Source organism: Nyctibius grandis, chromosome 32, assembly GCF_013368605.1.
Source record: "Nyctibius grandis isolate bNycGra1 chromosome 32, bNycGra1.pri, whole genome shotgun sequence".
Lineage (NCBI taxonomy): Eukaryota > Metazoa > Chordata > Aves > Nyctibiiformes > Nyctibiidae > Nyctibius > Nyctibius grandis.
The window spans coordinates 2,481,494-2,495,152 of NC_090689.1; the positions used below are offsets into that span (position 1 = coordinate 2,481,494).

Genomic DNA, 13,659 nt, shown 5'->3' on the forward strand with positions numbered 1-13,659 from the left:
GGCTCCCCTCACTTTCACCGTCTTTACAGTGCCTCATTCTGCTGGTTCTTAGGTTTAAAGTGCCCTTTCTAACACTCAAGTTGCCACCTTCTGCTTTAGCTACAGGGCAATGCTGCCCTCCAGCGACCACTCATGCCTTTGGGAATCAGTTCCCGGGAATGTCTCGTAGCAGCTGTGATGCATCTTAGGGCTAGCAAGCATCTGTTTGAAGTAGATATGGTAACAGCACATACATGTTTAAGCTGTAAAAGAGTTAAAGGCAATTTGCACTCCCAGATCTTAGCGGCCTTTCTGCTGTACCAGTAAATCAGTGGGAAGGCCACACAAGTCTGAAGCCCATGCCCTCATAATCTCACACGTATAACGTTAAAGCTGAATTTGTTGTTGAGATGGTGGTGACTTTTCTCCCCTGGTGAGTCAGGAGAGCAGCTCTGAGACCTCAGGACAGCAAAGCTTCTTCTGGTACTTCATTGACTGTCCTTTTCTGTAGCCTGCTGCTTAGGCTTGCCACCAGTGGCCCAACCTATTTGGAATTAATAGGGGTATTTCAGCTAACTTCTGTGCATTTTGAAATGGCCAGTAACCCACATTTAGTTAATCTCCTTTCCTGACATGCTGCTATACTTTCTAAATATAAGGCAATTTTTTTTTCCATAATACAACCTTATTTATAGAGACAAACCCATTAGAGCAATATAGATGTTTATATTTAATATTATGATATTCAGATATTTAATATTATGATGATATTATGATTTAGACCTGATATTTAATCTGAAAGTATTCATAGCATTTAAAGGATGCTAAGCCAGTTTTCTGTTGCTGCTTGTACCACTTCTGACATTCTTCTTCCCCAGTATGTTTACCTGTCCATGACCAGAAGTTCTGGACAGCAGAAAGCCACACTGGGATAAAGACTGAGGAAGAAAGGACAGGATCAGAAAACAATGCCAGGAGAATAGACAGATAACAGGTAAGATAGCAAGCTGACTGTTTGTTCTGTACCCTGACAGGAAAACTCAAAGGTAGAAACATTAAAAACAAGACTACCCTCACACAATGATGACACTGCGTAGTTAAATGCTCAGAAATCAAGGTATGGGAAAGTTGCAGCAGGGCAGAGGACTAGAACTCTGCCCCACGCTGTTTCCAGTCCACTGTGCTTTACAACCTTATTTTCACTAGGCACAGATGGTTCTCTGATAATTAGCCATCAGGAGCTTTGTCACAAAGCCTCTGGGCCAGGAGGGAGAGCTAAAGTTGCAGCAATATGCAGTGAGACTGTCTATGGGTGTCACTGGGAGCAGGAGACAGAGTATCTTTCTGTGACAGCACAGCTATTTGCTCCTTTGTGCTAGCCTGTCAGCCCTCTGCAAGAAGGAAAATGCCAGGACCCTCCTGCCAGTTGCGCAGACAGACCCCTTGGTGTTACGGTCCCAGCAGACTGGCTACAAGTGCAATATGACAGCAGTTTAGCTTTGCAGAGGGGCCTCTGGCTGGTGCCTTGTTCATTTGCAATGAACATTTGGAACTACTGTTTCCTTCTACTAATTTACACCCATCCTGGCGATGGGTATGCAGTAGGGACACCCAGGCAGACACAAAGCAAACCCATCCAGTTGATGACAACATGTGGGGAGGCAGCACGACTCATGCTTCTGTGACAGCCTGCAGGCATGGCTACACAGATGTCCAGAGATGCAGTCCTGGGAGACAGGACTGACATTACACTTTTTACAGCATGAACAGCAGATCCTGACGTTTCCTGCAGACTCCTTTGCAGAAATGATTTGAAGGAAAGGGATAGGGATTTGCAGAGACAGTGCAAAAGAAAGAGGAGGTCAAGAACAGCCAGAGCCTTATGGAAGGGAGGAGAAATGAGTTGTTTCTGCAAGCCAGTGCCAGTAAGCCAACCTTGTAGGCCTGGTCAGCTCCAAGATGCCGGATGGTCCCACGTCCCAGAGTAGGTGGGGTTGTTTCCACCTGGAAAATCTCTCTCAGGAATTTGTTTTTGGAGGAATGAACCACTTGCATTACATTAGCACTCAGCGTGTCCCGATTTTTCTCCAGGAAATCTGTATGATGGAAACAAAATCAGCTTGTCAACTCTGCAGCCTGCTGGCTCTAGCACCACTCTCTAGCTAAAATCCACTTAGTTTAGAGTAACTTGCAGATTAGTTTAGAGTAATCCTCCTGACCTCCTGATGATCTGACTTCAGAACCACACTACCCTGGAGTGCCGCACATCCAGGGCAGGTCATGTCCTTCTCTTCACCCTCTGTATCCTGCAGAGATAGGCTTACCTTTTGATTCATAAAAGACAACCCCAGCAAAGTGGTTGATGCCAAACTTGGTATCATGGACACTCTTAGGTGGGATGTAGACATTACTTTTGCCGTGGAGGGAATTGATTTTGACGAGCATGGTGGCATCTGTGCCCTAGAAACAGGCAAAAACAAACAGTTAAGCAGATTCCTCCCAGCACTAGCCTGCGCTCAGTGAACAAATAGAAGTGGTGCTCAGAGATGACAAAAGCTCAAATTCTGCCCCTTATTTACGTAGTAATCTGGAGGAAAGTAGTGCCAGAAGTGTCTTCCCTTTCACACAGACTCTTCTCTCACACCAGTACTATAGGTATTTTGGTACTAAATACATATTATGGTATTTTAGGGCTGTACACAAGCTCCCATACCATTACTAACATCACCAGGTGTGCTGAGAATTTCCCAAATCTTTGGATGTCACAACTAGCACCCCTCACCAACCTTCCCATTCCATCCTACCCAGCCGTGCTCTGAGGGGTGCATGCTCTTTCTCCCAGGCAGGCACAGTTCTTTTTTCCCTTCCCAACTCGTGAAAGACTTGGAGATCCCTGGAAGAAGGCTGCCCTGAGCAGATACCGGTCAGCATGCCCAGATTGTGACTTCCACAGGCAGGCAGCCAGCTGGGTGCTTCTCTTCAAGAGGTGCCATCAGAGTCTTATTCCCCTGTGGTGCATGTGAGGGTAGCTCTGCTCACTGGCCTGTGCTAGGGGTAGTGAGTGCTGTGTTATCTGAGAAGTCATGTGCTCTGGGAATCATAGAGGAGATGCTTTCTTGTCCTGACTGCAGGACATACAGTAGGGACCACCCTCTTGTTAGGGAAGAAAGGGGAAAGCCATTTGCCTGTACACGATTCTCTCAAATTGTTACCTGAGGACTACCAAGGAGCTGAGGCAGGGGCTTGCGGTTCTGGACAAGCCCACATTGCCATCTGATTCCTGTACCAGCACTCCTGCTTAGCCTCACCGTGCTCTGGAGACTGAGAGAATGCTCTGCAGGGATGTCTGAGATCAGATGCTACTTTCATCTCTCCTCTTCTGTTTGAGATGCCTGGCCTTTGCAGAATAACATTTCCTCACAACAGTGACAATGCTCAACTAGCTCTGTCATCCAGGAGAAGAAAGAGCAAGCTGCAGCCCAGACCAACAGCAGAACAATACTCAAAGAATATGCAAATTCAAAGATTTCTTCAGAAGCCCTTGTAAAATGATCCAGACTCCTTCCTTCTCTGTCTAGCACAGCTCTAAGAGTTTCAACAGCGAGGTACCAGGAAGAGCACACTCCAGCAGAGAGTGAAGCATTTGTATAGTGAGCTAATTTAAACGGAACATCCATGGGGAGAAGACATTGCCTCTCGTAATGTATCCGAAAGCCACCTTTACACTTTTCTGTGTGTAAAGCCAAGCGTTGCCTGTGAGCTGTGTGCGAAGCCAGGCATTACAGGTAAAACCAGAAATTTACCTTTGGAAACTTGCTCTCCTCATCAATGAGGGAGAGGATATTCATAGGCTTGAGTGCGATCACTTCCAGAGCATGGTGGTTATCAGTGAAGTTAATGTTTTTCCAGGCAATGTGCTCCGCAAGGTATTCCTCTTGCTCCAGCTTGAAGACATGGTGCACGAAGAACTGCTGAAGGTGCTCATTGGCAATGTTAATGCAGAGCTGCTCAAAGCTGGCGGCGGGGGGACAAGATGGGACAGCAACAGAGTCAGATGGAAGCAGGAGCATGAACGGGAAACACCACACAGCCTCCTTTGTACTATGTGCAAAATGTATCCCAAAAGACACTGTAAAAATGCTATGGAACAAGAAGTTTGGAACAGAGACATGGGACATACTACATCCTTATGTAGTGGCTGCCTGCTCATAGCAGCTTCTTAGTCATCTCCTCTGAGAAAATTCCTGAGGTTTTGGAATAGACATGTGCAATGGCTGCACCAAAATGAAGGTTGGGGGAGGAGGCAGAAATATGACCAAGACTGAAGAAAAATGCATGATCATCATTGGGAAAATTCAGTGATGGAAACTTCACTGCTTTTCTGAGAATCAGGATGATAATGAAAGAGCACGTCTGTCTGTTTTTTCATTCTTTCCCTTTACATCAGCTGCTTTTCAGCTTCGCAGTGGAAATGAATCTAGAGCCTCCTACCTGTTGTTGCTGAAGTTTTCAAATCCAAAAATGTCCAACAGCCCAATGGACTGACGTCCGTCTTTAGGCTTCCGAGAGGTTGGGTTGAAAATGGCTGAGTTGATCTTGTTCACTATCCACAGGAAAATCCGTCCATAGATACCCTGAGAAAAAAATTAAACAGGAATTAGAGCCCATCATTACAGTCTTTGGACATAGCTTACTGCTTGCCTTCGTGCTGCTAGAATGCTGTCAAACTATGCCTGAAAACTGCGAGGGACCGGAGCCCTCTGGGTGAGCGTTTGAGACATAAGTCTCCTCAACCAGTAAGACAGCTCTGAAAGCAACCCCATCTTTAAAAAGAGAAGATGCAAGCACCAGTACCTTCACAAAGGCATCCCTCCCATCTGCAGCCTGAACTATGTTCAGAGGCCTGGACACAATTTCTCCTCGGACAATGATGGAGAGGTTTGTGAGGCTGTTCTGGAGTTCACTGGAGTCCACCTGCAGGAACAGTCATGGCAACCTGGTCATTCCAGGTGGATAAAGGAGATCCAGCGAAGTCTGCCTCAGGAAGAGAGCCGTGACAAACTGCCTGTCCAGCAGCATTAACTGGTGGCCTGCTGTCCCAGTTAGAGATCTCCTATCTCAGAGAGACATCTGCAACAGCATCGCTTGAGTGTCAGCAGGAAGAAGGAGCCGTGCCTGTTATATGTGCCTCCATACATAAACACTCCACAGAGACGTGCTTTGTCAGTGTGCTCCGGGAGCAAGGGTGAAGGAGAAAGCTAGCAGGAGAAGATGAGAGTCCATTACCTCAAGCAATTTGGTTGCGATTGAGAAGTGTGGTGAGTCCATCACATCAGAGCAGTCCAAGTTGTCGAACACAGCCGCTACAATGAGGAAACAATCTCAGGGTGAATCATTTCTGCTGTGGTGGGGGGCTGTGCTGTTATTGTGGCTGTATTTCTGCAGCCCTGGAGCTGTGGGAATGTGGCAAGGCAGTAAGTTCCCTTCTGAAACTCACAGGTTTGCTGGTTTTTACTAAGGAGGGTCCTGATTTCAGCCTGCGATCCCGGGATGTACGGGGCCCTCACAACCGCAGAGCATCAGGCTAAAAATAGCAGCAAAACTGACAAGGTTATTCATTTTAAATAGTAGCTATTGGGGATCTGGGGAAGTGGTACCTGACTTCAGAAAATATGTTTCTGAAAATATTTTTTTCTGTGTATCTGGCTTGTGGGAAATTCAGACAATGAAAGAGAATGAGGGAAATCCCTCATTTTAGCAGCCAGCATTACTCCAAAGAATCCAGCTGGCATCACTGCATTGGGCCCTCTGTATCACAAAGTGAGCAGGAGTCCTTTTCGAAAATGTGAGAGCTTCTGGCATCCCGCTGGTGGGTGTCAGACTCTGCCTGTGCCATACCAGAACCGCACTTACACAGGTGAGAGTTCACTAAACCCAGCCAGGAAAACCACTGCTATCATCTTCACAGCAAACATCACTCAATTGCTCCTGTGTCCTCTGGCTTGCGTAGCACAACAATCAGCACATGTAACATGGCATTATATTATCTGTTGTTTCAATCTGTGTGATAAGGGCCTATTTATAACCATGGAAACCTGACGGTGTGACAAAATATTATAATAATATGATAGTTTTTTAAAACACTGGGCAGTGGAGTCACAAATCAGAATTTCATGGTGCTTATCTGCCTGCCGTTCCAACCCTGATCACCTGTTGAAAGGAGGCAGAGCAGCACAACCTAATGTGTACAGATGGAAGCAGGCAGCACCTGCTTGTGGTGCTTATGGCATACTCCATACCACGGAGTCTGAGGAAAGGCCAAGCACAGACAATGCTGAGTTTACCTTCGAACTCTACATTCCCCAGGTGCAGGATCGCAGCCAGCAGCTTGCTGATGTCCCAGTGCTCAGAATCTGAGAACATGAGGATCTTCATGGCCGAGCGGATGTGGGCGTAATCCTTCGCATCGTTCCGGCTGTCACAGGACAGGCAGTTGCCCTGCAAGACACCACACCCACAGGTAAGGAAAATCCCTCGGTACCCATACAAGCAAGACAGGACCTGCAGGCTGACAAACCCTTGTACACAATGTGGATGCCCTGTGAGCCACTTCACAGAATCACAGAATCACACCTATGTAGATATTCTAGGTGCTCTTCCCATGGCTGTTTCTTCCCTCATCTCTTAAGAAGAATGCATTAGCAGAGGGCTAAATAATGCATTTCTCCAGGGCTAGACTGAATACTGGGGAAGCCGAAAGCAAAAGCTGAGGGGAAGGCTGCTCTGGAGCATAGAAGGACAGGAAACCTTGACAAGGCTATCTACACTTACAGGGCCATGCCTGTTACCTTGTCTCCTCTCTCTGCCTTGTCAACGGACAATTAAGAGCCCTAATCCCAAATGAAAGCAAGTAGGATTGGATCAGTACTAGAAGGCAAATCTCAAAATAAGAATATCAGGATCTAGTGAAAGGCAGATGGAAGCATCCAAGGTAGCATCAGAGGAACCTTCAGCAAAGCCTGCGCAGCAGATCCTAGGATGCTGCTCCTGATAGAAAGTATTTTCAGCCGTAATGGAGATGGGAAAATGACTTTTTTTTATCCTTGCTATTACCAACAACATAGTGTGATGATTACAAAAGTGAAGTATTTCTAGACATTTCAGTTTACAGCATGTGAACATGCCAGCTTGTGCCAAGAGCTGACCTGAACAAAACCATGCATATGTTCTCCTTTAATCTAATCCTCCTATCTCTGTATTATACTGCCCTACTGCTGACCCGAGGAACTTCAGACCTTTTTATGGAATGGCCAATGTGTGAATTGCACTCATCAGCTCTTGCTGCAAGATCACTGCTGTTTTGAAAACATTACATTTGAAAACAGCACCAGCAATTTAATGGTTTTGCTTTTGAGACTCCAGAAACAGCTTTATAGGCTTGATTTAATTTCCTCTGAAACTAGGTGCCCGGCTCCCATTAGCTTCAGCAGAGGCAGGACTTAGCCCCGTTTTTCCACAGCTGTAGAACAGCCCAAATCAAACCAGGTGGCATATTTAATATGAGGTATCTGCACAGGCTAAAGCACAGGATTTTCACCACGCCTTTCATGCCCTAAACCAACCAATTAGCTATTTTCAAAAATCTCACTATGAGCATCCACCTTCTGCCACTATGGCAACATAAACCCAGTCACGGACATTAACATTAGCTGTTGGAGGTTAGATTGAATGCAGCTTCCTGCATTACGTATATAAGATTTATCAGATATAAGGACTAGGATTCTTGGCACAGTTTCTGCTTATTAATTTTCCCCTAAAGTATATATACCTGATTAGTATTCTCACTGACATGAGATCTGAAATCTGAGTACCTGTGACAGTGAGGGATATTTCCCACCTGCTTTAAGATGTCCTTCATGTTTCTTAAGTCTGACTTTGATAGAAACCTTTGAACTGCCACAAGCTGCCTCCCACTGGTGGACATTACAATGGATCTCTGGAACTCAGGGTCACAGCGCTTTTGCTGTTACTGCTTCTAGTACTCTAAGGAAAGGGCTGTTCAGATTTGGTAACTACCCATCTGCAGCTCCTCTTGATTGTAATTACTTGTGGAGAGAAGCAAATGGCAGAGGTATAATGGAGAAGAAAGCAGAGACTGTTACCATAGTGAGATAAGTGTACTCTGAAGCAGTGCCCAGATTCAGCATCTTTTTCTGCTCTGTATTCATCCCCATCAGCATGCAGTAGAAGATGTGATAGTTCCTCTCCTCTGGAGCCTAAAAGAAAGAAATAGGCCAATGAACAGCCTTGTCAGCATGGGCTTGTAACACAGCAGATGAATGGACATCTGCCAGTGCCCTCACCTGCCGGCAAACCCGGGACTTCTCCAGAAGAAACTGTTCTATCCGGGCTCCTTCTATCACACCGTTTGGGCTGAAGTGGATATCAATGTATTTCCCGAAGCGGCTTGAATTGTCATTTCGAATTGTCTTGGCATTTCCAAAAGCTGATGGGCAAGGGACAGAGGTAGTATCTGGATTATTGCAGTTAATGAACATCAAGTGTATTTTTTACGCCCTTCTCTTTTGCTGCTAGTATCTTACACGTTGTGTTCCAAATGGCAGAGCTGACAATCACTGAGCACTGAAGAATGTCTGGTCTCAGGCTGCCTCCTAAAGAGAGAGGCCAGCATACCGTGCCTCCAGATAATTAGGTCCTAAAAGACATATTCAAATGATCCAAACGCAGCTATATCTGTCCAGCCAAGAGAGCTGGGCAAGTCTGAAGACCTCCCGAAGGTCTTACTGGGAACACACTTGATCTCTCTACAGAGAAAGATGAGTGTCTCAGGGAGCTCCCCTACAGATACATCCACGCTTGGCCAGTCACTTTGCCACTATTTAGTGCTAATGCTAAACCAGGGGTCTTTACCTTGGGCTCTGCATTCCCAAGGACTCTTGTGCTCCCGGCAGTTCCAGGTTACACACTGTAGTGGCACCTCCTCATACAGCGTGGGAGCTGCTGTGGACTTCATGGGGACATGGCAGAAAAGTATAGAGAACTTCTACCCTGCATTACCAGAGGTTTAGGGGTTTTAGCAGTTATGCAAATACAATGGTTCAAACATCTGTTTCTGAATTTTTTATCCTGATACAAAAATCCTGAGATAAAGATGGAAAATCAGGCATGTTTGCTAAATAACCCACCTTCCAGAATGGGGTTGGCCTCTAGGATTTGCTGCTCTATCCAGGAATGCTGGCCACTGACAGCTGCCAAAAACTGTAGTATTAGCTTTGTGCTTTCAGTCTTCCCAGCTCCAGATTCTCCACTGCAGTAAGAAACAAGATCATTATGGGTTTCCTTTCTTCTTTTTTGGCTGGGGTGGCAAAATGGCAGAGCAAGTTAAAAAAAAAAATCCCACATATATTTACTGTGTGAATGGCAGATCAGATTGCCTTTCATGGAGGGCTGGAGAATTTCAGTCTATCATCTGCTAAAATTTAAGTTGTCTTGTAGACTTAGGCTGAGGACTAAATTCTCCCACTGATTAAAAACAAGCAAATCCATGGAAGACATTCTGTACCAGTGCAAATTAAATGACCACTTGCTTTTCTTCTTTAATGCATTACCAGATTTTCAATGCTAGTCTTAGCACATCAACTGAGTTGCCTCAGCTATAATCAGATATTATTGCAATGAGACTATCTGGTTCTTCACACTGGCGGTTAACAGAAAATGGATACATGTTATGTGTTTATAGAATGAAGAAAGCTTCCCTCCATCTTCAGGTTAGCAGAGGCTGTTTCTCTCTAGGAAATCTCTATTCTCAGAAAATACATGTAACATAAGTATCATGTCCCCAAGGTAAAAGATAGCCTGATGTCACACAGGCTCATATTTTATGTTTCTATATGTAGTGACCATGTGCAGAATGTATCACCACATTCAAAGATTCTGGGGGCAAACAATGGACTTCAGAAATCCCTTGCTTATGTTCTACCTTTTGCAGCCCTAACTGAAAATGAAGTCGCAGGCGGGAAAATATTTCTTTCCTGTCGTCTCTAGTCTTATCTGTGCCCTTCCATTTGGAAGATCTCCTGTGTCCACAAAGGAGCCCCAAAAACACGGCAGACTTGGCTTCTGCTACTCGTCCTCTCTGAGTCCAGTCACCTGATCACACAGCACTGGTCTCTCTTATTCCTCTTCATATTGAAATAACAGTTGTCTGCAATGGCGAAGACATGAGGTGGCAGCTCTCCAATCCTCTTGTTACAGTACAGTCTGATCTGATCAACTGTGTACAGGGGCAGCAGCTGGTATGGATTCACTGCTACCAAGATTGATCCTGTGTAAGTCTGGAAAACAGTTATGAGCATTACCTCTAGCAGCAAACCTGCAAAGAAGAATACAACCAAAGCCACCTGCAGTATAAATCTAAACAGAGGCAGGAGGGATTCCTGGGAGATCCACAGCAGCACTTAGGTGAGGCTGAGAGCCTGGTTCCTCACTATAAGCTGCTGTTAAATACCCCAGGATATGGAGGTTTTTGCAAAAGGAAGAATGCTAGCTGTAATCTTCTTGCCAAATCACAGCTCAGTTCACCGTCTCAAGCTAAAGCACAAGAAAGTCCAATTTGACGTGGCATTTTTGTGTGTTATCATAAGCTGCTTTGTAGTGTTTTGTTAAGCTGCTTTTGTGTTCTAGTTCAGGTGGAGCTGAACTTTGCTAATGGGGAAATTTATGGTTGTGTTATTCATACAGTCATTTAGTAACATTTGTAAACAGCACCATTGAAATGAAGGAGGCTGTTGAAGGCTGTGGAGATGCAAGTCAATAATATTGTTCAAGAACTTGTACATAAGACAACTGCAGACTGCTAGAGTCTGATATAACAGGCCTAAACACACATCTTGGCAGTTGTAACTGCAGCATCTATAAAATCAGTCCTTGTTTACACTAAACATCACCACTTCTGTGTTGTAAGACACAGTTCCTCTCCTGTGAAGGTAGTAGTATACACAACATGGGAGGCAAAGCATGCAAAAACCTGAATATTATTATCATATTACAAACTGGGAGCTGAGGAACAAAGAAACTAAAAATGTCAAGTTGCTCGAAGTCACAGATAAAACCTGCAATGGACAAGAAATGAAACCAGGTGTCCTAAATATCCAGATTTACTCTTTATCTATTTTATTACATCAAAATCAAGTAACCATTGACCTGGACTGGGGGACAATCCAGATCATGTCCCTGTGTATTAGTTAGATGGATCCTGTGTCACAGCTGCAGGTAACAGCAGCACTGAGCTGTAATATGGACTGGATTTAGCTGTCAGTCACTGGTGGAAATGATCACTCTAGGAGAAAGTAAGCGGGGTCACTGCCTATGCATATCTCTGTGATTTCAGAGCCTGCTATTAACTCCCTTCTTCACAGCCAAAGTACTGGAATGAAAGAAGAGAGAAAATATGTTGTATCTCCTTGGCGCCCTCAATCAGTAAAGGAAGCAGAGGGCCCCATGTATGAAAGGCTTGCAGGCTGTTCAGGTCACTCTGCTAAACACGTAGCACGGGTCGTTCCTGAAAGTACTATGCCTGGTGACCTGGGCACTCACATAGATTTTGTGCTCCTGGTGGCGGATGAGGAGGTTGTGCACCATGCCTGCTTCATGGAGATCCCCGAGGCGGATCATGTCTTCCACCCCTTGGGCAGAGGAGGGGTGCATCAGGCGCACCATGTGCATGTTCCGAGCCGTGATCCAGTGCTCCTGAAAAAGGCAAGGCAGCAGTTTTAATGTGTCATGCTGTTGCTCAGAGGCATAGGAGAGAGGTGTTAGATCAGAACGAGCTTCGGTATCATTGACGCTCAAACCAGCATATTCTAACAAACAATTGGCTGAACTACATAAATTAACTGGCTTGCTGCTTCCCAGGACCGGATGATTTAAAACACTGGATGAAGCCACTCAGGTCAGTTCTGGACACCACCAAGTTTAGCATTGTTCAAAGCGCAGTTCTGTCAGGTCATCACAACCACATCACATATGAGGTAGGGATGAAACCCCAGCCCAACTGACTTTAATGGGATCATGATTTTACCTAAAGCTCCACCAAATTTAGAGACTGGAGACTGTCCATTTCCTTTTCTTAACTATGTAGATATAATTTCTAGCTTAGGAAGCTCTAAATCTTCACGGTGTTGGGACCTGGGGATACTAGGGTATCACCCTATAGTTGCCTCATTTTTATATTCTTTCTTTCAGTATATCCTACCAGCCATCACCAAAGTCAGACCATTTGGCTAGATGGAGCTTTGGTCTGACCCAATAGGGCCAGTCTTTTGTATTTTGTTCATTTATGTTCATCTTTTACAGAAAGTTATAGCGTAGCCCACCTTGCCTTCATCATCCTCCAGCAAGATCCGTCCTGAGTCAGAGTCCTTCACAACCGCTCCGATAGGGACATTAAATTCACTGTTCGGTTGAGTTTCCAGCCACACATGATCACCCTGAGGAGAAGAAAAGCTATTGTCAAGTACAGTGACATACTTTATGCCATGTAGCTCACAGGCATACATCTCTTGGTCTTAATCTTTTAGTGGTTTGATTTCTTTAGCAGTATTTAACTGGATAAGTTCTTACAGCTCGCAGGCAGTACAGTCTAACGGTTATTCTCTTGCTCCAGGCACTAATGCAGATTCAAACAGAAAGCTTTACTGTAATGGCTGGAATGAAAATTGAGTAAAGCTATAGGTCATATCTTCAATGGGTCGTTCATACTTACACCTGCTGAGGAACCAGCTTTCTAGCTGAGTGTCTTGTCTTATACGACTTTTGTTACATCCTGTAGCATTTACTGTCAAGGTTTCAAGTTTTTTACTGAAAAATTATTTCTTTTTCCTCTCAAAATACTTTATGGGCTTACGTTTAAAACCAAACAACTGTAGTGTAAAGCATCTATAAACGTCGCACAAGGTTATGAAGAATGTTACAGACTAACAGCTCTCGTTTGCATTGAATAAAACTGCAGAGGTAATCTGTGTAGTTTCCGTGCCACACCTTGTGACAGAGGTCACCAGCTCAGCATGAACACAGCCAGGCTAGGCAAGACGCCTCTGCATCTCTAGTCTAGATCAATATTATTTTACACCTTGTTGATACTGGGTTATTGCTACTTTCTTTCTGAGATGGACCACGATGTTAAGGTAATTTTCTCCTCTTTGGGCCTCAGGCTAGTCATTAAATCACAGCAAAGAACAGGACTTACCTTTCTGAAAACCACCATTATGTTTCAGATCACTGTATGTAACCTGCAGTGACAGAAAGAACATAACATTAGGCCAGAAAAGGGCTCAGGCTTTGATCAGAACAGACAGTGGGGTGGAGATATTTCCTTGTAAAAATAACAGCAAAATGCCTTAAAATAATTAAAATAGTTATGTTTACAGATTTCATGAAAGCAAAAGAGATCATAATAAGGTACACCCAGTGTAGAAACAATGAAACCATCTACCTAAAGCAGAGATCTGCAGTGCTGGGGTGATGGTCTGCCCTGAGTTCTACCACGTAACCCTGGAGGTGCTCTCAACCCTGAAGTCACACTGCCCATTTTCATACCCAGTAGTTCCCTCAATCAAATGCTAAGCACATTTATTGGCTGAACTTCAAGTTTGGCTCACA

At 44.8% G+C, this 13,659-nt stretch overlaps 1 protein-coding gene across 3 annotated transcripts in view; it reads right to left on the bottom strand.

Moving 5' to 3' along the window:
- Positions 1 to 13,264, bottom strand: part of MYO7B (myosin VIIB) — a 46,678-nt gene extending 33,414 nt beyond the window's left edge. For 2 of the 3 annotated variants that reach the window (XM_068420991.1, XM_068420989.1), the window contains exons 1-14: positions 13,247 to 13,264; positions 12,375 to 12,488; positions 11,596 to 11,748; positions 10,150 to 10,334; positions 9,186 to 9,307; positions 8,343 to 8,485; positions 8,142 to 8,255; positions 6,324 to 6,477; positions 5,266 to 5,342; positions 4,834 to 4,953; positions 4,471 to 4,613; positions 3,783 to 3,993; positions 2,304 to 2,439; positions 1,915 to 2,075 (exon numbers count right to left, since the gene is read on the bottom strand). In XM_068420991.1, coding sequence (XP_068277092.1) covers positions 1,915 to 2,075; positions 2,304 to 2,439; positions 3,783 to 3,993; positions 4,471 to 4,613; positions 4,834 to 4,953; positions 5,266 to 5,342; positions 6,324 to 6,477; positions 8,142 to 8,255; positions 8,343 to 8,485; positions 9,186 to 9,307; positions 10,150 to 10,334; positions 11,596 to 11,748; positions 12,375 to 12,488; positions 13,247 to 13,264 — 1,851 coding nt within the window. Of the gene's footprint in view, positions 1 to 866; positions 906 to 1,914; positions 2,076 to 2,303; positions 2,440 to 3,782; positions 3,994 to 4,470; positions 4,614 to 4,833; positions 4,954 to 5,265; positions 5,343 to 6,323; positions 6,478 to 8,141; positions 8,256 to 8,342; positions 8,486 to 9,185; positions 9,308 to 10,149; positions 10,335 to 11,595; positions 11,749 to 12,374; positions 12,489 to 13,246 lie in introns of all 3 variants that reach the window. The other variant, XM_068420990.1, reaches the window with a different exon arrangement.
- Between the last annotated feature and the right edge of the window lie 395 nt (positions 13,265 to 13,659).